Source organism: Budorcas taxicolor, chromosome 13, assembly GCF_023091745.1.
Source record: "Budorcas taxicolor isolate Tak-1 chromosome 13, Takin1.1, whole genome shotgun sequence".
Lineage (NCBI taxonomy): Eukaryota > Metazoa > Chordata > Mammalia > Artiodactyla > Bovidae > Budorcas > Budorcas taxicolor.
In genome coordinates this window covers 32,033,973-32,057,190 of record NC_068922.1, presented here as the reverse complement: position 1 = coordinate 32,057,190, position 23,218 = coordinate 32,033,973, and the positions used below count along the sequence as shown (strand labels likewise).

At 37.4% G+C, this 23,218-nt stretch overlaps 1 protein-coding gene across 1 annotated transcript in view; it reads right to left on the bottom strand.

The window, feature by feature from the left end:
- Positions 1-23,218, bottom strand: part of MRC1 (mannose receptor C-type 1) — a 109,918-nt gene that overhangs the window by 29,033 nt on the left and 57,667 nt on the right. Inside the window, exons 14-24 of the mRNA XM_052650421.1 lie at positions 22,256-22,404; positions 19,159-19,358; positions 16,574-16,701; positions 15,837-15,924; positions 14,086-14,230; positions 11,671-11,712; positions 5,391-5,554; positions 4,269-4,336; positions 3,095-3,195; positions 1,323-1,465; positions 867-981 (exon numbers count right to left, since the gene is read on the bottom strand). Of these exons, the coding sequence (XP_052506381.1) occupies positions 867-981; positions 1,323-1,465; positions 3,095-3,195; positions 4,269-4,336; positions 5,391-5,554; positions 11,671-11,712; positions 14,086-14,230; positions 15,837-15,924; positions 16,574-16,701; positions 19,159-19,358; positions 22,256-22,404 (1,343 nt within the window). The remainder of the gene's footprint in view (positions 1-866; positions 982-1,322; positions 1,466-3,094; positions 3,196-4,268; positions 4,337-5,390; positions 5,555-11,670; positions 11,713-14,085; positions 14,231-15,836; positions 15,925-16,573; positions 16,702-19,158; positions 19,359-22,255; positions 22,405-23,218) is intronic.

Here is a 23,218-nt window from a genome sequence, read left to right as displayed (position 1 = left end):
TAACTGCCCCTCATGGGTTCTAAGTCTTCCTTCTCGAGTCATATGGGACAATCCTTCAAAGTTCACATCTCTTCTGACTGTGAAATTTAGGGTCTTTCAAACAGTTCTTACTCATGGCTAGCTGTGATTTCAAAACTTTCATCTGAATGGCCTGCAGTTGGTCAAGATCTTTTTAAAAGTAACTAAGCAAATATCTACAAATAAAGTGGTCCCCAAAAGACCAAGTGAAAGGCATCAAGTACCTCCTATTGACAACAATATAATGAATTTTACTATCTGCTATATGGAAATGGTATGTTTCCTCCTCCTGTTCTTTAAAGCTCTGGCTTATCCTCATGTTTTATCAGATTTTTTTCTCAATTTGTTCAATGTTTGTATTGGAAAATTAGTTTTACTGAATTATAAGTTATAGGATCAAGTGACTAGAAGAGTAGTAAACGGAAAATGAACAATTTAAAAATTTTATTCCGAGAAAACCTCTACTTCTTTGGCTCTTTTGTGAACAAATTGGTTTGGCAGAAACCGATGGAACTGAAGCTGGAAGACCCAGTTTGATTCCCAGTCCTACCCTTTCCCACCAAGCTCCTTGACCTAAGACTTCCTGAACACCACTTCCTCATTCACACTGGACTGATGATTCCTGCTTCAACAGATTCGTTGTAAAAATGGAAAGGTAATTTACACATAAGACACTCAGCACAGTGCCTACAACTAATAAAATAGTTCTTAATAAGAGCTTGTTCTTCCTTCCTAGACTTAACTCTAGAAAATCAAAAAATCATTCACTATAAGCAACAGTCTACCATTTTTTTAGGGAAAAAATTACATATTTATGTGCATCACTGGCTATAAAACAGCCCACACACCTTGCTCTTTTTCATTGTGTATGGATGCCAGATTTCCTCCAAATCCTATGCAATCTTTTCGTGCCTCTTGCCAATTTTTTCTTTCTTCTTCCACAAATCCAAAGATTTTGAAACACTGGGATGGAAGGGAAAAAAACCATAGGAATTACATACAGATAATAGTGTGTACTAAAGAAATGAAAATGATTCAGAGCTAAATATATGTTTGCTCACAACCAATCAGAAATGGAGAACAAAAAAGTTATTTTTTTTCCCCCTTGGGACAACAGGCACTTGTGTATTTGAATGATATCTTCAAGTCAACTCTCAATTCCCATAGAGAATTTAACATGGGAGCTCTTGCCTAAAATTCTCTGAAGTGATGAGGCAAGCAAAAGTTAACTTAAAGCTGAAAGATTTGCATTGTCACTCTCCATACTGACCAGAGCCAGGGCTACAACTAGATTTTCTTAATACCTTGTGATTGTAAAAATTCCAACCTTCTTTACAACCTCCTGGGACTGACACTGTGGTCGGGACAGCTGTGGCATTGATACTGCTGTTATGGCGCTGGCAGATGAAGGCATTTGGATAACCACAGTTAATGTCATTCCAAAACCCTGACAAACAACAGTATAGTTATATTAGATTTACATATTTACCTTTAAACCACTTTTTCTCCCCAAACAAACAACTTTTTATTGAAGTAAAGTTTATTTACAATGTTATGTTTTGAGTGTACAGCACAGTGACTCCACTTTATATATACTATATAAAAGAATCTGTAAAAGAGGATTATATAAGAATTATACATAAGAATATATATATATTCTTTTTCAGATTCTTTTCCATTATAGGCTATTATAAGATACTGAAATAGTTCCCTGTGCCATACAGTAGGTATTTGTTGTTTATCTATTTTACATATAGTAGTTAAAAATACTTTTAAAAATGTGGTTATATTATATAAGGATTCTCAAAAATGATTTATACTACAAACATCATTTACACAAGAGACCAGAAAGATCTATGTGGATAACCTTTTGAGCTTTCACTTAAACCAGTAATAGTTCAATTTTAATCAAGCACTTACTATGAGCAAAGACTACATTAGGTGTTACACAATTATTGAAATAGCCAGACTTCCTAGTAATAATAATCTAATGATATCTAAACTTTATATATATAAGCATTTGCTTAGTAGTTTAGATGTATGATCTCCTCAACTTTCTCGACATCAGATACATTCTGTTGTTACTCCCATTTTACAGATAAAGACATGGAGATAAAAAAATGTCTCATAAAATGAGAAGAAGTGAGAAGACTGGGTCATTCATTAGCTTATTTATTTATAAGAAGAAAGGATATAGTATCCATTCACCTTACAAATTGAACAGTTGTGTTGCTAAAATTAGAATTCTCCATTCTCTCTTCTTTTCTTATCTGATGTAAGCACACAACTTGCTACTTTTAGCCTAGGGATGTAGCAAATGACACATCACACCACAGAGCAGATTCTACTCAGCCATGAAAAAGAACAAAATGGTGCCATTTGCAGAGACATGGATGGACCTAGAGTTTAGGTCCATACGGAGTGAAGTAAATCAGAAAGAGGAAAACAAATATTGTATATTAATGCATATATGTGAACTCTAGAAAAATGGTATAGATGAACCTGTTTGCAAAGCAGAAATAGAGACACAGACATGGAGAACCAATGTATGGACACCAAGGAGAGAAAAGTGGAGTGAGACGAACTGGGAGATTGGGATTGACATCTATGCACTACTATGAGTAAAATGGATAACCAATGAGAACTTACTGTATAGCACAGGGGGAAAAATGAAGGTATAATCTGTTTGTGGGGTATATATTGTTAACCTTAAAAATGCATTCCAATATACTTTAGGTACAGACAAATACTGCTTGATTCCACTTACACGAGATACCTTCTTCTAGGTAGACTCTTCTGTCTAATTCATAGAGTCAGGAAGTACATTGGTAGGTGCCAGGGGCTTGGGGTGGGGGGCATGGGGGATGGGGAGTTAGTGTTCAATGGGGACAGAGTTTCAGTTTAGGAAGGTGAAAAATCAGGAGATGGATGATGGTGAGATTTTACAATAGTGTGAATTGTACTTAGTGCCACTGAACTGTATAGTTAAACATGGTTAAAATATTATCTTTTATATTATGTAATTTTACCACAACAAAAAAATTTTTTAAAAAAAGAAGATTGTGATCTTGTCTACCTGAATTTGAATACATGGTTACACAGTTTTCATCATCATTTGCAAAATTGGGTTCACCTGTGGCCCAAGCCACATAATCCACTTTGCTTCCATCCATCCAACTGGAAAAGAAAATTCAGGTATTAGGCAAAAATCTAATTACAAGAGTTGGCTACAGCCTAGTGGTGGGAACAGGCAAGTTAATTAAGATGAAGAGACCACAGCATCTTAAGCAAAGAAAACAGAAATTTCTACAGAGACCACTAGGAACCCCTGAAAGGTAGCTGGTGCTCCTGGGGCATTGAGATCTCCTGTAGCAACCAGATACCTGACTAGTCTGCCTTCTCTTCCCTCCCCAGAAGAGGTAAGTGCTTTCATTCTTAAAGTGAGAGAAGAAATGGAGATTCCCCATTCTTTACCAACTGAGCCACAAGGGAAGCCCTCGAAGATAGGTAGGCCAATAAATTATAGAAATTCTGAGGCTATTAGCTGGAAAGAGAAAGGAGATCATTGAATTCAACCTTTTCTTTTGGAGGTGGTTAAAATGGATGCTTGCCCAAAGGAACATCAAACATCCTGATCTTTAAAAATAATTTATGCGGGACTTTCCTGATGGTGCAGTGGTTAAGAATTCATCTTCCAATGCAGGGGACACAGGTATCATCCCTGGTCAGGAACTAAGATTCCACATGCCAAGGGGCAACTAAGCCTGTGCACCTCATGCTCTAACGAAGACCCAGAGCAGTCAAAATTTTTTTAATTTCTAAATCTTTAAAAAAAATAATAATCAGAGTGAGTTTGGGTCTTTCTTGCCAAAAACAGCAATAGCAGTCACAATTGGTTCTGGGCACCAAAGACAGTCCAATGGGAATAACTTTTCAAATAAATTCAATATTCATATCTGGGTAATACATCTTCCTAATAGATGACTTACTAACAGTTGATGACCTCCTAAAACAGAGAGGTGACATTTTGTAAGTTTCAATCAGAGCTTGAGTTGTTTATCTGAGAACTATACTGTTGAAAATACTTAAAAGGATTTTTTAAAATTAATTTTTTAAAAAGATGCTCTGTAGATTGAGAGCCCAGCAGGATTTTTTAAAATGCATTTAGCAAAAAGAAAGTCTGAAAATTGCTCTTTAGTGTTCATCACATCTTTGTCCTTAGTAAAGTTGTTTTATTTCGATTTACTTACATGAATTTTTTATCCAAGCTGATCAATAAGCCAATAAAATATGCCGGCTGTACATCATTCCTGTTCACCTAGAACATGTAAGTTTATATATAGTTCAATCTTTACTTATATGATAAGCAAATTTTAAATAAAACCTACAGGTTAATGAGACAGGCTGTTAGGGACTTTTCTAAGGAGGCATTCAGGCAGAAACTCTGTTGTACATTCAATATTTTTCACAGAAATAAAATGGGAAAAAAATGCACATTATGTAACAGCCTGTATTTATATAGCAAATATCTTAAGACATTCTCTCTAATATCAAATACCATTAGTAATTAGATATTATTAAAGATATTATTTTAAACAAAGTAACCATTTTGGATTATGTGTCTAAGGAAAGACTTCTTCATCCACATATATATGGTGCAATATTAGGAAATATCTTGAAAATTTCAAACCATGGTATATCTATGAAGATGGAGATGAATCAGACTACACTCCAAAACCTTCATAATGAAATTAATTCTTACTCTTTCATTACTGTTGAGTTTAATTTTTCCTTCTCTCTTTCCTCTTTTCTGGATAACAATAAAGATACAATGAAGGTTTTTAAAGAGGAAGAGTGAGTGAAGGATGCTTGGAAAAAAAATCAATTATATTTTCACTGTTAGCTGAAATTTCGGTATAGTCAAGAAACAGTTTTATATGAATAATCAAGCTGTACTATCTATTGACCAAGAGACTAATCCAACTAAGACATAAATTAATAATCAACTTGCACTGTACACAAGGGTTCGGGACTGATATGTAACAACTAGTTAAGAATGATAACCTTTGAAAACAAAATTAGTGAAGTCAAGCCATCAAGTCTGGATTCTCCCAAAGCCCAGTAAGTCCTCCCAAAAAGTCTAAACACTGTTTCTGGGTTCTATGATTCTGCACTGAATATTCCAGCATTCAAGTCATTCACTTATGTGATGGCCAACACCCTCCTCCCTTCCCCTGGGACTCATATCTTTACTCTTGACCTTAGGAGGTTCAAATTCAGCACATAATTGGAAATTGCACCGTGAGGTAGCAACCGCAGATATTATTGTTGCTTATCACATGTTACTATTTCAGTCTTAATCACATTCTTACATATTTCCATAGAAACTTCTTTTCACTTTCACTTCGGATAGAAGTAAGATCACCAAAATTCCTCTTGCAAAATTCTCGTGCCTTGTCCATGGTTGCCTTCTCTTTGCTGAAATAATACTGGTAGTCTTTGTAAATAACCCACCCATCATCGGTGACTGGTAGATCTGAAAAATAAATGAAAAAGGTGATGAATTTTACTTAGATGAATTCAAGAATCTGGTATATAAGCTACACAAAAGTCAAAAGGGCAGAGTAGCCCTTCAGAGGTATCTGCAACTCGGAGAACTCCGAAGGAGCAGAACATTTATGCCAATACAGACTGAATTACCTAAACCCAGATATCTACTTTCCAACAACTCTGTCAAAACTAAGTTCCATGTATCATTATTGGGTAAGAGAACTCCCAATGTTACATTCTCCAAAGAATCACAGAGCTGGAATGATTAACATACATGTACCCAGATGTTCTAGATTCAAAGAACAGAAGCCATGAGAAAGCAGTTTTCATCTCAGTGCAACAAAGAGGTTTTAACAGATGTACTTTGGTGCTTCAATGTATGGAATTCCCATACCCAGAGAGCCTCCAAGGCTTCTTCCCAACCAAAGAATTCTATGGTTCTGTGCTGTAGCAGGCTGAATAAGAGTCCAAAACATACCCAGGTCTTTTTTGTTTTTAAAATTTATTTGGCTGCTCTGGGTCTTAGTTGTGGCATACACTGGGATCTTTAGTTGTGACAGTGTGTGTTCTAGTTCCCTAACCAAGGATCGAACCTCGGCCCTGCATTTGGAGCATGGAGTCTTAGCCACTGGATCAACAGGGAGGTCCTGATACCCAGGTATTAATATCTGGGAATCTGCAAATGCTATACAGAAAAAAGGTACTTTGTAGATGCGATGAAGTTAAAAACTTCATTCTTTTTTAATTTTTATTTTTACTTTATTTTACTTTATAATACTGTATTGGTTTTGCCACATATTGACATGAATCCTTTAGATGGAGAGATTATCCTAAGTTTTCTAGGTAGGCCCTGAATGTAAATCATAAGTATTCTTATAGTGGGAGACAGAGGGAGATGTGAGTACAGAAGAAGGTGGCTTTGTGACAAATGAAGGAAGATGCTACATCGTTGGTTTTGATGATGAAGGAGTGGGCCATTATCCAACAAATGTAAGGAATGCAGCTCTAGAAGCCGGTGACAACAAGGATATAGACTCTCCCTTAGAGCCTCTGGAAGGAGCATGGTCCTGTCCATCCCTTGATTTCAGCCCAGGGAAACTGAGATCATATTCCTGACCTCCAGAACTGTAAGAGAATAAATGCATGTAGCCACCAAATTTGTGGTAATCTGTTACAGCAGCTATAGGAAAGTCATATATGAGGCCCCAGGATTTGATTCATGAACACTGAGAAATTGCATTAACATGCCTGATGTTTGTGCATGTCAGTATCTGTCTGGAGGAGAAGATGCAAGTTCTCATAAGATTCTCAAAGATATTAAGAATCTCTTCTATCTTCCCAGGGTAAGTATTCCCCCCCTACCCATCCCACTGAGAAAGCAATGAGAAAAAAAAAAAAAAAAGCTATGAATATCAGAAAAGAAAAAAAAGGCAGGAGGAGAACAAGATGGCAGAGGAGTAGGTGGACATGGAGTACATCTCTCTCCGCAGATACATCAGGAATACACCTTCAGTCACAGAAGTGCATGCAGAGCACCAGCTGAGAGCAGACAGGAGCACCTGAGCAGCAGAAAAGAAGACACAGAACCACGCAAAACTCGGTAGGAGGAAGGAACTAGGGGGGAAGGCAGGAGTGTCAGTAGGACTGGACCTGCCCTCCGTGGGTGGGAGAACTGAAGCAGGGTTCCAATCCCCACATCAGGGCAGCTGTCTGAGTAAGAGGAGAAACATTTAAGGCTCAGAGTGAAACAGCTGATCTGTGGCAACCTAGATGGAATGAGAATCAGATAGTCCTTGCTGTAGCTATACACACCCTGGACAGGGACGCAGGTCCTATGGAAGGCGCAGCAACTGGGAGCTGGAGTTTAGGGACTGTGGAGCAATCCCAAGGTGAGGGAGGGTTCCTGTTGACTGTGGAGAGATGGCGAGGGGATGTGAAGGAGGAGGTTGTGGGGGGAAATGCCTGTGGAGGAAAGCCACCATGGAAGCAAGATGATACTGCTGAATCATGCATAGTGGGCAGAGCCATCACCATAGCCTCTCTCTCCCCATCTGCCAGCATCGGCAGCTGAACAATAGACAGGCTGGCCCATCAAACGTCTGATGCACTGAACTACAGAGTAGGACCCCACCCAGGGTGCCCCTTTAAGTGCCTGACATGCCTATCTACAGAGTAGGACCCCAGCCAGGGGAGCCACTCTATGTTCCTGATGTGCTGAACGACAGAGAAGGACCCCAGGTAAGGGAGCCCTCTAAGTGCCTGAATGGGTGGAGCTACAAACAACAGGTTACTGAAGAAATCAAAAGGGAAATCAAAATATTTCTAGGAACAAATGACAATGAAAACATGACAACCCAAAACCTATGGGATGTAGCAAAAGTAGCTCTAACAGGGAAGCTTATAGCAATACAATCCTACCTCAAGAAACAAGAAAAACATTGACTAGACAACCTAACTTAACACCTAAAACAACTGGATAAGGAAGAACAAAAGAAACCAAAATTAATAGAAGGAAAGAAATCATAAAGATCTGAGCAGAAATAAATGAAAAAGAAATGAAAGAAACAATAGTAAAGATTAATAAAACTAAAAGCTGGTTCTTTGAGAAGATAAACAAAATTGACAAACCTTTAGCCAGACTCATCAAGAAAAATAGAAGAATCAAATCAACAAAATTACAAACGAAAAAAGAGAGGTTACAACAGACAGTGCAGAAATACAAAGGATTACAAGAGACTATTATGAACAATTATGTGGCAATAAAATGGATAACCTGGAAGAAATGGACAGATTCTTAGAAAAGTTCAATCTTCCAAGACTGAACCAAGAAGAAATAGAAATTATGAACAACCCAATTACAAGCACTGAAACTGAAGCTGTGATCAAAAATTTCCCAAAAAAACAAAAGCCCAGGACCAGATGGCTTCACTGGAGAATTCTATCAAACATTTAGAAAAGAGCTAATGCCTATCCTTCTAAAACTCTTTCCAAAAATTGTAGAGGAAGGAACATTTCCAAACTCATTGAGGCCACCATCATCCTTATACCAAAACCAGACAAAGATAACACACAAAAAAGAAAACTATAGGCCAGTATCACTGATGAACATAGATGCAAAAATCCTCAACAAAATTTTAGCAAACAGACTTCAGCAACACATCAAAAAGCTCATATAGCATGATCAAGTTGGGTTTATTCCAGGGATGCAAGGATTCTTCAATATATATAAATCAATGTGATACACCATATTAGCAAATTGAAAGATAAAAATCATATGATAATCTCAATAGATGCAAAAAAAGCCTTTGACAAAATTGAGCACCCATTTATGATTAAAATTCTCCAAAAAATGGGCACAGAAGGAACCTACCTCAACATAGCAAAGGCCATATATGATAAGCCTACAGCAAACATTATTCTCAATGGTGAAAACCTGAAAGCATTCCCCCTAAGATCAGGAATGGGACAATGGTGTCCACCTTCACCACTATTACTCAACACAGTTCTGGAAGTTCCAGCGACAGTAATCAGGGAAGAAAAAGAAATAAAAGGAATCCAGATCAGAAAAGAAGTAAAGCTCTCATTGTTTTCAGATGACATGATACTGTACATAGAAAACCCTAAAGACAGTATCAGAAAATTACTAGAGCTAATCAGTGAATTTAGCAAAGTTGCAGGATACAAAATCAATACACAGAAATCACTTCCATTTCTATATACTGACAATGAAAAATCAGAAAGAGAAATTAAGGAATCAATCCCATTCACCATTGCAACAAAAAGAATTAAATATCTAGGAATAAGCTTACCTAAGGAGACAAAAGAACTATACACAGAAAATTATAAGACACTAATGAAAGAAATCAAAGGTGACATAAACAGATGGAGAGATATTCCATATTCTTGAGTAGGAAGAATCAATATTGTTAGAATGACTATACTACCAAATGCAATCTACAGATTCAATGTGATCCCTATCAAATTACCAATGGTATTTTTCACAGAACTATAACAAAAAATTTCACAATTCATATGGAAACACAAAAGACCCCAAATAGCCAAAGTTATTGAGAAAGAAGAATGGAGCTGGAGGAATCAACCTTCCTGACTTCAGATTATACTACAAAGCTACAGTCATCAAGACAGTATGGTACTGGCACAGAAAGAGAAATACAGACCAATGGAACAGGATAGAACGCCCAGAAATAAACCCATGCACCTATGGGAACCTTATATTTGACAAAGGGGGCAAGAATATACAATAGGGCATAGATAGCTTCTTCAATAAATGGTGCTGGGAAAACGGGACAGCTACATGTAAAAGAATGAAATCAGAACACTTCCTAACACCATCCCATACACAAAGATAAACTCAAAATGGATTACAGGCCTAAGTGTAAGACCAGAAACTATAAAACTCCTAGAGGAAAACATAGGCAGAACACTCTCTGACATAAATCAAAGCAAGATCCTCTATGAACCACCTCCTAGAGTAACAGAGATTAAAAACAAAAGTAAACAAGTGGGACCTGATTAAACTTAAAGCTTTTGCACAGAAAAGGAAACTATAAGCAAGGTGAAAAGAAAACCCTTAGAATGGGAGAAAATAATAACAAATGAAACAACTGACAGAGGATTAATTTCCAAAATATACAAGCAGCTCATACAACTCAATGCCAGAAAAACAAACAACCCAATCAAAAAGTGAGAAAAAGACCTAAACAGACATTTCTCCACAGAAGACATACAGAGGGCTAACAAACACATGAAAAGATGCTCAACATCGCTCATTATCAGAAAAATGCAAATCAAAACTTCAATGAGATATATCACCTTATACCAGTCAGAATGGCCATCATCAAAAAGCCTACAAACAACAAATGCTGGAGAGGGTGTGGAAAAAAGGAACACTCTTGCACTTTTGATGGGAATGTAAATTGATACTATGGAAGACACTATGGAAGACAGTTCAGAGATTCCTTACAAAACTAGGAATAAAACCACCATATGACCCAGCAATCCCACTTCTAGGCATATACCCAGAGGAAACGAAGATTGAAAAAGACACATGTATCCTATTGCTCATTGCAGCACAATTTACAATAGCTGGGACATGGAAGCAGCCTAGATGCCCACTGGCAGAAGAGTGGATAAAGAAGTTGTGGTACATATATACAATGGAACATTACTCAGCCATAAAATGAAATGCCTTTGAGTCAGTTCTGATGAAGTGGATGAACCTAGAACCTATTATACATAATGAAGTAAGTCAGAAAGAGAAAGATAAATATCATATTCTAATGAATATATACAGAATCTAGAGAAATGGTACTGAAGAATTTACTTACAGGGCAGCGATGGTGAAACAGACAAAGAGAATAGGCTTATGGACATGGGGAGAGGGGAGGAGAGGGTGAGATGTATGGAAAGAGTAACATGGAAACTTACATGACCGTATGTAAAGTAGATAGCCAGTGGGAATTTGCTGTATGGCTAAGAATCTCAAACAGGGGCTCTATATCAACCTAAAGGGGTGGGATGGGGAGGCAGATGGGAGGGAAGTTCAAAAGGAAGGGGATATATGTATACCTATGACTGATTCAGGTTGAGGTTTGACAGAAAACAACAAAATTCTGTAAAGCAATTATCCTTCAATAAAAAAATAAATTAAAAAAAAGAATAACCTGTACACCAATAGTATATTAACACATACATATGGAATTTAGAAAGATGATAAGGACAATCCTATATGCAAGGCAGCAAAAGAGACACAGATGTAAATAACAGACTTTTGGACCCTGTGGGAGAATGCGAGGATGGGATGATTTGAGAGAATGGCACTGAAACATGTATATTATCATACGCAAAACAGATGATCAGTCCAAGTTTGATGCATGAAACAGGGCACTCGAAGCCAGTGCTCTGGGACAACTCAGAGGGATGTGGTGGGGAGGGAGGTGGGAGGAGGGTTCAGGATGGGGAGACACATGTGCACCCATGGCTGGTTCATGTTGATGTATGGCAGAAACCACCACAAGACTGTAAAGTGATTAGCCTTCAATTAAAATAAATTAATTTAAAAGAAAAAACGGAAACACCTACTGTCGTGAGGAGCTGGTGTTGGCTCAGGTTTGGGAGTCTGTCCTGGAAAACAAGAGAAAATTAGATATAAAAGGTGATTGAATTTGTACTATTTCATACCCTCTGGTTTCATTATTTCCATGGAGCAATATGGCTGAAAGTCTAACTCTTCTTTCTTTTCCTTCCACTCTCCAATGCTACCATCATGCTGTGGGGGAGAAAAGCAAAGGGAAGCAAAATGAGGAGTTTAAGAGTTCAACAAACTAGGTACAATACCACTAAAAACTGGAAGACAGTTTTCAAGCACAACAAGTAGCATTATATAAAGAAAGGAAAGAACACGGGTTTTGGAATCAGAAAACCTAGGTCCAAATCCCAGTTCAGGTTTAAATTTCTTACCTTTAATTTTCTCAGCTACAAAAAGGAGTTGTCATACACGTAAAGAGATGGGATAAAATATGCAAGTTATCGGTATTTAGAAGCTGCTCAATAGATGTTATTTTTACAGTAACACATCTTATAATCAGCTGTGAAAGCACAAATTTTCATTATTTGAAACCATTAGATATGAGCTATATATTTATACAATATAGTTTCTTCAAAAAAGCATATTCTTACTAAATGCATGTTTTATGAAAAGTTAAATATTTTTCTTTCTAAGTAGTTAATGATCTACCTGGACTTTGTCAGAATCTGATAAAAGGACTCAAGTTATGTAGCTTTTGGTTTAATGAATTTAACATCTGTAAGAATAGAGCTGCCAATAACACACAAGGAAATTAGTCCTTGGGAGCAAAGAGACCTTTAAAGAAAAACTGGCCATTATTCATTCCTCCAAGTTTCTGTGAAATGCCAGGCTGTATGAAGCACAAACTGGAATCAAGATTGCCAGGAGAAATATCAATAACCTCAGATATGCAGATGACACCACCCTTATGGCAGAAACTGAAGAGGAGCTAAAGAGCCTTTTGATGAAAGTGCAAGGGGAGAATAGAAAAGCTGGCTTAAAATTCAACATGCAAGAAACGAAGATCATGGCATGTGGTCCTATCACTTCATGGCAAATAGATGAGGAAACAGTGCCAGATTTTATTTTCTTGGGCTCCAAAATCACTGCAGATGGTGACTGCAGTCATGAAATTAAAAGACGCTTGCTCCTTGTAAGAGAAGCTATGACCAACCTAGACAGTATATTAAAAAGCAAAGATATTACTTTGCTGACAAAGGTCCATCTAGTCAAAGCTATGGTTTTTCCAGTAATCATGCATGGATGTGAGAGTTGGACCATAAAGAAAGCTGAGTGCTGAAGAACTGACGCTTTTGAACTGTGGTATTGGAGAAGACTGTTGAGAGTCCCTGAGCTGCAAGAAGAATCAACCAGTCAATCTTAAAGGAAGTCAGTCCGGAATATTCATTGGAAGGACTGATGCTGAAGCTGAAACTCCAACATTTTGGCCAACTAATGTGACGAACTGACTCACTTGAAAAGACCTTGATGCTGGGAAAGATTGAAGGCAAGAGAAGAAGGGAATAACAGAGGAGGAGATGATTGGATGGCATCACCAACTGGATAGAAATGAGTTTGAGCAAGCAAGAGTTGGTGATGGACAGTTTTGAAAGCCTGGCGTACTGCAGTCCATGGGGTCACAAAAAGTCAGACATGACTGAGTGACTGAACTGAACGGGTTCATTCCTCCATCCTGAAAACACTATAAACACTCATCTAAGCAAGAGTAAGGCAAACAGCAGGAGAGCAACACAGTATTTTCAGCAAGAGTTGGAGCTGTAGCCAAGGTTCCCAGACAGCAGAGGGCGATGTGGTTCTATTTATCTGTTGACAAAGGAGGATGTTAATTTACATTTTGGTTCAAGAGTGGGCCTATTTATCTTAAAAGAATCTGACTTGGCTATGTGGAGTTCTGTGAGTCATTAATCACGACTGATACGTACGCATTGATCATTGTTGATCATCAACAACATGGTGGATCTTATAGCATCAGGGGCCTCAGAATGGTGCCAACTCTGGAGAAATCAGTGCGCAGTATATTCAGACTGAGGGAGATGGCACCTACTGGATGATGAATGTGGGTCAGAGGGTGAAAATCCCCCAACAGAAATCGCATTCTCTTTACTCTGCTTACAGAGTCAAACATCTACCCACTCCCATGACTGTAGGAACTGAACAGGAACAGCAGCTCGTGAGAACTATTTTGGAGGCCATGCTCCGGTCCAGGCTTCTGGGCTGGCCTTTTCATCCCCTGTTCCTTTGGAAGATTTATCTGTGTTCAGCGAGTTCACTCTTATCCTGTGAAGTGATGGCCCTTGGCGGTTCCCTTATATTATTCCGCTTGTTTGGTTGCATGAATAAAGGGAAGACTTTGGGATCATAGGAGGTTAGTGTTCCAATCAGATAAAGCAGAGGGCAGGTCATCCTACCTTTTCGTATCTGGCAAATCCAGTTGTTAAGATGTTCACAGTTAATGTCATTCCAGGACATAGCAGGGTCACCTTTTAACTCGCCACAGTATTCAACATTTTGATAATTATTAGGTTCTCCGTAAGCCCAATTTTCATATGACACCTATGTTAGAAACATCACATTACAACCATTAGCCAATACCAATCATCTATCCCTAGTGATTCACTTGGTAAAGAATCTGCCTGCAATGCAGGAGACCTGGGTTCAATCCCTGGGTCAGGAAGATTCCCTTGGAGAAGGAAACGGCAACCCAGTCCAGTACTCTTGCCTGGAGAATTCCATGGACAGAGGAGCCTGGCAGGCTACAGTCCATGGGGTCGCAGAGTTGGACACGACTGTGTGACTAACTTTCACTTTCATTCAAATACAAAAGGAAAGATGTTCACTTTTTTATTCTCTTTACTTTTTTTCACAATATGTTTGCTTTGAAAACAAGTTTGATGAGAACAGCTGGGAAAGAAATATGGGAACTTTTGAAGCTGAATAGAGTATTTTAATTATTACAAAATTTTATTCACTCTTATTAAATAGAATGTATCCAGGACCACAAAAGTGGGATTTGTATATAGGAAAAACTTGGTATAGAAGTTACAATTCTCAGTACTGGGAGCTCCTAAATTTACAACTCATCCTGAAGGGATAACATTTCATTGTGATATTTGAAACTTTCTTTTATTAGAGGGGTAGGAGAAAGAAATGGAGAAGGAAATGGCAACCCACTCCATTACTGCTGTCTTTAAAATCCCATGGATGGAGGAGCCTGGTAGGCTATAGCCCATGGGGTTGCAAAGAGTCGGACACGACTGAGCGACTTCACTTCACTAGGAGAAAGAAAGAAAACTAGTTCATCTTACAAACAAAAAGGACTTCTGAATATTGCTAGCAAAGTTACCAAATGTTGCCAAGATGAATACTGGAAATAAGTGGAGGGCTAGGATTAGGTCCACTATGGTGTTTTCAGAGAGGAATCAGAGCCTATATCATGACCTATTTTCCAGAGATCTAAATACAAAATCCTTGTTATCAATGGAGCCATCAAATAATCCAGCCTACACAAGTGCTTTGAGAAGTTGCTAATGGGTGGTAAGAGGAGGTAGAACTGAAATTACACAAAATCACTCCCTGCAATGACTGCCAGCTTGTGCCATACCCTCCCGCTTCCCCATTGCTGAGAATGGAGAAGTCTGACAGAAGTCAGTGGTTGACAAAAGTCAGTGGTTTCTAATAGAATATCAAAAGTTGTTTCCATATCTCCTAGTCTATAAGACATCATAAAACACTCAGTTTTTAAGAAGTCTGCTGCTGCTGCTGCTAAGTCGCTTCAGTCGTGTCCGACTCTGTGCGACCCCATAGACGGCAGCTCACCAGGCTCCTCCATCCCTGGGATTCTCCAGGCAAGAACACTGGAGTGGGTTGCTACTTACATACCAATTTGGCATGAGAGAAGGAAGACATTATTTTATATAAATTAGAAGAATGAGTTTCCTAATTTTTTTCAGTCTACCATGGTTGCACCTCAGGTGAACAGAACTGTCCTGGGTCAGAGGCAGAATAATGACCCTAACATAGCATTTATTTTGCATAGAAAAATGTCTCTAACTATCATCATAACTCATCTTAGCAAAAATTTTGAGTAATCCAAAAAGATAACATCAAAATAAAGAAACAATAAAAGTAAGAAAAGTATCTATGAAATCAAATTACTCACAGGGGATCCATCACTCCAAGTAAAGCCCTCGGAAGGACTTCCATATGTCAGTCCCAACCAAAATAGTTCATGGTAGCTTCCACTAGCCCTGCAACATACAAGATATAAAGGCAGCTTATGCTACTATATGAACCAAATTTGGTTACCTATGAGTCCTAATCAAATTTGAAAATGACTCCCAAAATATAAATTGGTTAGTACACAGGTGAAGGAGTAAATGACTAAATATAAGCATTATGCAACAGTTGCACATTTTGGTACAACTTGTAAATATCCTGAAAACAAGCTGCTGTTTGAAATAATTGTAAAGCATTGAGATATTCACTCATTTAATAAATGAATAATAAGTGTCTTATGCTTTTATAGAGCAATTCATCTAGGGATTTATAGCTATAAAATTGAAGCATTTGGAAGTGAAGTGAAAGTCACTCAGTTGTGTCTGACTTTTTGCAACCCCACAGATTGCAGCTTGTCAAGCTACTCTGTCCATGGAATTCTCCAGGCCAGAATCTGGAAGTGAAACTAGGTCCAAAAGTGCCCATAGATTTGGGATATAGCATCACCAACTCAATGGACATGAACCTGGGCACACTCTGGGAGATGATGAGGGACAGGAAAACTGGCATGTTGCAGTCCATGGGTTTGCAGAGTCGGACACAACTTGACAACTGAATAATAACAACAAATGTGGACTCAAAGGGTCAAAGGAAGGAGAGTTAAATAGAAAAGATACTTACGTTACTAATCGCCATATTGCTTGCTGTTCCTCCTTATTATTGATACTAGCTAGATCTCCACCCAGAGCTCTACAAAAATCTCGAGATTCAAACCACGTTTTCTTCTCATGTTTTCCTTTTGCAAACAGCTAAAAGTAATACAGATTCAGAATTTATTTTACACTTCACAGCTTATCAAACCAAGAGAAATAATTATCTACTTTTGACGAGATTTCATTTAGCAAAAAGCAAGACATTACAATGGCCCCAAGCAATGTAATTCTCTTGGCTGAAAATCAATTTGTGAGAGAATATTTGGGTAACAGAGTTTGACAGATGATTTTGTTGAGAAAACTCTAGAAAATAGAGTTATTTTATAGCACTGAAAAAGTCAGATTGAAAGGTTTAGGTATATGGGTTAGGCATACAGCTTCTTGCAGGAGACAGGATTAATTTGGTTAAGTGTCAACTATGCCATTCAGATGGAAAAGAATGAAAGAAACTTGATATAGAGAAAGCAAACCTAAATAAAAATTCAAGGATAATAACCTCCCTAAGATAGTGCCACAGTTTTGTTATCCTGTTCAGGTTAAACACTGAATAACCTGGGAGTCTTCCAATGCTTCATTGGTATGTTCTTAAAATGGTCTTATCATTTTTGCTTATGGTTGCATATTTTAACAAAGATTGGAGGTCATGGTGTGACAGACACTAATTGGACAGAGCATGTAAAAAGATGGTATGTAAGCTAAATTTATTATTTATTTAGAGAATATGTCATACTACCCAGAGGACTGCTGGGGGAATGGAACCCATAGGGACCCATCAGGATGTTTACATCACTGTATTCATCAACTTTTATAATTTTCATTCATTGCTTCTCATGAGACATGGCCTGTATCACTGTAGGCTTGTAGAAAAGGAATTTGTTTCCAATAGACCTGTGGTTGTCTAGTTGTCATCAAGCAACCTGAGGCAATCTTCACCTTGACCCTACTTGAGTTATTGGGACACATGTGCCTTGAGCAACTTTTCATTGCAGTAACTCCCAAGACCTCTGTGAGTACATCAACTTGTGTAGATGGTGATAGAAGATTTTATTTTTGTAAATCAATTTACTAATAGCTGAACTTTATTAAGAATTTTCACACCTTAGTATGTACAAAGATGGTCTATATATTTTCAGACAAACCCTACCCCAAGCACCTCCAAAATCATAATTCCTAGGGAAGCACACATTTGAATTTGTTAAACATCTACCCAGATAATGTCTGCTGGAACTCTTGGTTCATTTCCCAGCTCTGGAGAATTCTGTATTGTCTCTCAGAAATCCTGCAACAAATCTCCATAGCCTGCCACTCTCCAGTGAATGGCTGTGTATAGGACGAACCTGGCCTTTGTGTAATAACTCAAAAGTTTCCAGAGGCAACAATAAAATACTTGATTTGCTTTGTATTAGTTTTCAACCCATTCATAAAATCCTCTCCAGTCTTGACCCAATACTTTCCCTTCTATGTAAATTATGCTTTAAGTTGGACTGGCTAATCTGTATTAAATAGCTCATTAGTCTCTGTTACTGCTAGTGGTAGTTACCAACCAAATTAGACTAAACAACCTCATTCCAGTACACATTAGCAACTGAAGTTCTTCATCAGCTTTGTCTAACTGTCTTACAAAACATGCTAGAGCCATATGCCTCAAAGGATGGAATAAAAGAGGTCCCGAGAACTGGCCATTAGAGAATAATGTCATTAAGTGGTAGTTAAGTATCGGGTTGACCAAAAAGTTTGTTTGGGTTTTTCTGTAACATCCTACAGGAAAACCCAAATGAATTTTTTGGCTAACCCAATACATTGCTATATTTGGCTAAATCCAACCTTCTCTAGAAAGAATATGATTTACAAGAAAGAAAAAGACCCAAATGCTTAATTCACTGGAGTCGGGGTATGTTTTTTATTTGTTTGGGTGAACTTGATTGCATAAAGAGAAAATGGGTGATCTCACACAGGAATGTACTAAGTGACTACAGGTTATCAAACTGCCATTTACGAGTCGCTGAATGGCCATGTACTCCCTACCTAACAGTCCTTCATCTTCCATCAGGCATCATAATCAGGAGTTAAATAAGAACAAAGGAATATTCTCTCTAGAATCCCCATGTGGCTTGATTGCAGATTCGTTTATCAATTCACTTAGCCAAAAGCTTGAGCTCCAAGAACAGAGCCAAAATGGGATGCCATAGGATAGCATGAGGTGGGGCAGGAATTTTCATTGAGAAAAAGAAACATGAGCTCAGAAAGCATGGGAAAGAGGAAAGATGCCAAGTGTACGGAGTGATAAAGGCAGAGCAGGTGAAGAAGGCTGGTGTGACTTCTATTTATGGTATTGGTCATGTTTGTTGGTCTGAATGCAGCTGGTTCTTATCTTTCCATCCAAGGAGCACTCTTTCAAAACAATAAGTGCCCAAGTCCCCTTTCAGATCAATAATGTTGGAATTTCTATAGGTTCAACCCGGACATTGCTTTTGTTTTGTTTTCATTCGTTAGATGATTCTTTAGGCTGAAACATATCCCCAATTCTTGAAGAGCTCAGCAATGGATACTTACTTTGAAGCACAAGCTTGTTTTACTGGAGGCACCCCAATCCTCTGGACATTTGGGTTCGGGGGTGGTTGTGGGCGCTGGTGGGCGAGTGACTCCTTCTGCCCAGTGTTTGCACACAAATTTTGCCTTTTCTTCACATCTCAAGACATCCCACAAGCCCCCTGCAACCCCAGTCTTCATGGCAACACACCCAGCTTTCCGTCCTGCAGGTAACAAAGCAGAATTCACAACAGGTGATTGTGAAACCTGGCTGTGCTCAAAGAAAAGAGCTCAAACCTGAGCCTCAAGTAGTGGGATAAAATCTACATGTGATAAGAAAATGTAGAGGAGACACTCTGCAGCATTTTGCAATTGCTTTGTTCTATTTCTGAACCATTATTTGCCTTTTATTTGTGTGGCCTATATCTCCAAGTGAATTATCAATATAATCTCAAATGTCAAGGTTTGGCAGAAATAGAGACATAGATAGATGTAGGGAGCAAACATATGGTCACCAAGGGGGGAAGGGAGAGGGGGATGTGTCAGGAGATTGGGATTGATATATATACACTATTGATACCATGTATAGAATAAATAACTAATGAGAACCTGCTTTATAGCACAGGTAACTGTACTCAGTGCTCTGTGGTGACCTATATGGGAAGGAAATCCAAAACAGAGGGGATCTATGTATACATATGGCTGACTCATTTTGATTTACAGCAGAAATGAATACAACATTGTAAAGCAACTTGTACCCCTATAAAAAGCAATTAACAGTCACCAGGAGGTAACCCAAAGCCTTCATGTGAAAGTAACTCTGAAAAAAAAAAATTGTCAGGGTTTTGGTAACATTTTGTATTTCTACTATCTGGCGGGGTCCCCCCACCCCACACACAGACATAACAATACAATATTTTTAGTATGATAAAATCTATTATAATGACAAAAATAACAGGGGTTTTGTTTTACCAAGGAAGTTGTTTTTTAAAATTAATTTTTATTTTATATTGAAATATAGTTGATTTAAATTGTTGTGTTAGGTTCAAGTGTACAGCAAAGTGATTCAGTTATACATACACTTATATACACTCTTTTTTAGATTCTTTTTTCCATAGAGGCCATTACAGAGTATTGAGTAGAGCTCTCTGTGTTATACAACAGGTCCATATTAGTTACCTATTTTATATATAGTAGTGTGTATAGGTCAATCCTAATCTTCCAATTTATCCCTCCCTGGCTTTATCCCCTGGTAATCATAATTTTATTTTCTACATCTGTAACTCTGTTTTGTAGATAAGTTCATCTGTGCCCTTAAAATTTTGTTTATTTTATATTGGAGCATAGTAGATTAACAATGCTGTATTAATTTCAGGTATACAGCAAAGTGATTCATACATATACATGTATATCTTCATTTTAAAATTCCTTAATGGATAAAGAAGCATATAAAATAAAATGTGGACTATACTAAGCTTCATAGTTTATTTCAAAATAGCATTAAGATAGAACTTAAAAAACATTAGGATTTCTTACTGCTAAGATGAGATAATCTTTGACTATTATACTTTTAAAGGCAGTATATGTTTAGTTTTAGAGAACTACACTTTCCCCAAAATATTTTCTCTATGATTGCTAATTCCCTATGACTGTGGTTTGATTTATTTTTATTCCCTAAGGATGTTCCTAGATTAATCTCTCAGTATCCTACTGCTAAATGATCAATACCAGTGAAATAAAGGCATATTGTCTGGTGAGTAAAAATTACCACTCAAAAAAAAAAAAATGCACTCAGCTCTTAATATACTGCCCTGTTCTTTCAAAATAAACTTAAATCTTACTATTTTCCAGAATGTTCAATTAATTAAACAGAAATCACACTATCCAAATTACTGATCTATTTTCCTTATTGATGACTGAGGATACAAATTTTAAAAACTTCTGAAGATTTGGACTTATTAGGCCAAACAGTTAATTTGCATACGTAAGCTCTATTATTCCTTCCATAGCTTTTCAACTAGGCACAATGAAACATTTGCTCTAAAGATGTTGAATTTCCTGAGTGCAGTCATACTGAATTACATCATAGGCTATGACAGCAGTGCATAAAGAAAGCAAAAAATAATTTGAGTGTCTATTTCAGAAACTTCTTATTAATGAAGGCAAAAACAAATTTATAGGGAGAAAGAGTGACCTCCATGCAAAGAGCATGGATTTGGGAATTACAAAGATTAGCCTAAATCCATGCTTGTAAATTTTCCAAGTCCCAGTTTCCATCTCGACACAAGGAGGCTACTGAAACTTAGCTTATGGGTTTTCTATAAGTATAAAACTAAATCCAAGGCGTATACACTAAGTCCCCTACATACAAACAAACTCCATTCTGAGAGTCCATTTGTTAAGTCCAATTTGTTTGTAAGTGCAATAAAGTTAGCCTAGGAACCCAACTAACACAGATGGCTACATAGTACTGTACTATAATAGGCTTATAACACTTTTCACACAAATAATACATAAGGAACAAAAATGAAGAAAACAATTTTAATATTACAGTACAGTACCTTGAAAAGTACAATAGCACAACAGCAGGCATCCAGCGGCACATTCACATCTTTTGAAAGTTTGCCACTTGAGGGTTTGTATGTAGGGGACTTATTGTAAAGAGGTAACAGGGTGGCCCATTCAAGATACTGAAATAATACATTCCTCATAAGCACTCAGTCTTGTTCTACCACTGAAGCACAGTCATATTTCTCTGTTCATAGTCACACTGAAAGTTTTATATCCCCTGAGGACAGTTTTAAGTTCTCAGAAATACATGAACCAGTGGTCACCATGGAATCTTTCTGACCATTAAGGATTTCATCACTATTTTATAAATACTTCAAATGGAGTGGCACCAAATAACCTAGGAGTTTTCTCTTCCTTTTTATCTTAGACCACTGCATGCTAATGGGAACACTTTTTTTAGAAAAAAGAGAGTGAAATAAAAAATAATAACATTTCAATAGTACAATGAATTTACAGAAGTCTATTTGGAAAGGTACATGAAGGAATCACAGGTTTGGCCAAATGGATATGTGGGGTGAATGGAAGCCTGAAATGGAAGCCCTGCACATACCTGGCATATCCGAGTTCCAGTGTGTGAACTGAACGCCTTCCTCGACGGTCCACTGAAAGGTGCCTTTTTGTTGTACATCGGAAAGTCCTATCCAAAAATATCTTTCAGGCCTCAATCCAACCAAACTAGTCAGAAAGGCTTGTTCATATCTTAAAAAAAATTTAACTAAATTTTAGGAAAAAAGTGAGTTTTTCTAATTATCCACATGAAAAACATCTCAATTGTATGCCTGTGCTATCATTTAGTTGGCAAATCAAACCTATTATGTCCTATCTACTTGTCATTTAAATTATGCAAATTTTCGCTAAGGAAATGTGATCTTATGAAGGAAAAGTATCATATGGATGATAGAATAAAATCATTCAAATGTACCCAAACTATTTCTCTCTCTTTCTCATCAGTCCCTCTGCTTATCCTGTTGTCTTTTAAAATACAATGTTTGAAAATCAGTTCACTTTTCAAATATTTCAGATGCTCTACACAATTCTTGGTGAAGTAAGTGGAGAGGCTGCATCATTATTAAAGATAATACAATTAGAAAATCTGTGTCGATTTTCCCCTCGATTTCATTTCCATTTCTCAGCTCTGAAACAAGAGAAAATTATCAAGAAATATAGAGAACTAGAGATTCATTCTCTAGAAAGAACTGGGAGCAGAATCACAAGCTCCAATATTTTTTATCCTTCTGGATCTCATCTTTATACTGTGTTAGTAAGACAAACAAAATTTGTCTTAATTGATAAATGACAGTGACACAGCAGCATACTCAGAAGAGTCTCTCTTTGGAGCAAAAGAAAAGTGATATTCAAAATTTCTAGGAACAAGGGAGTTGTAGATGGCTCTAGCAAGAGCAGAGAGGAAATGGAGAGAAAAACACAATAACAGAAGATTGGTTTGACCCTAGTCTGAATAATTTCATTCCCTAAACTGAACAAACCAAAAAATAAAAAATAAAAATAAGAA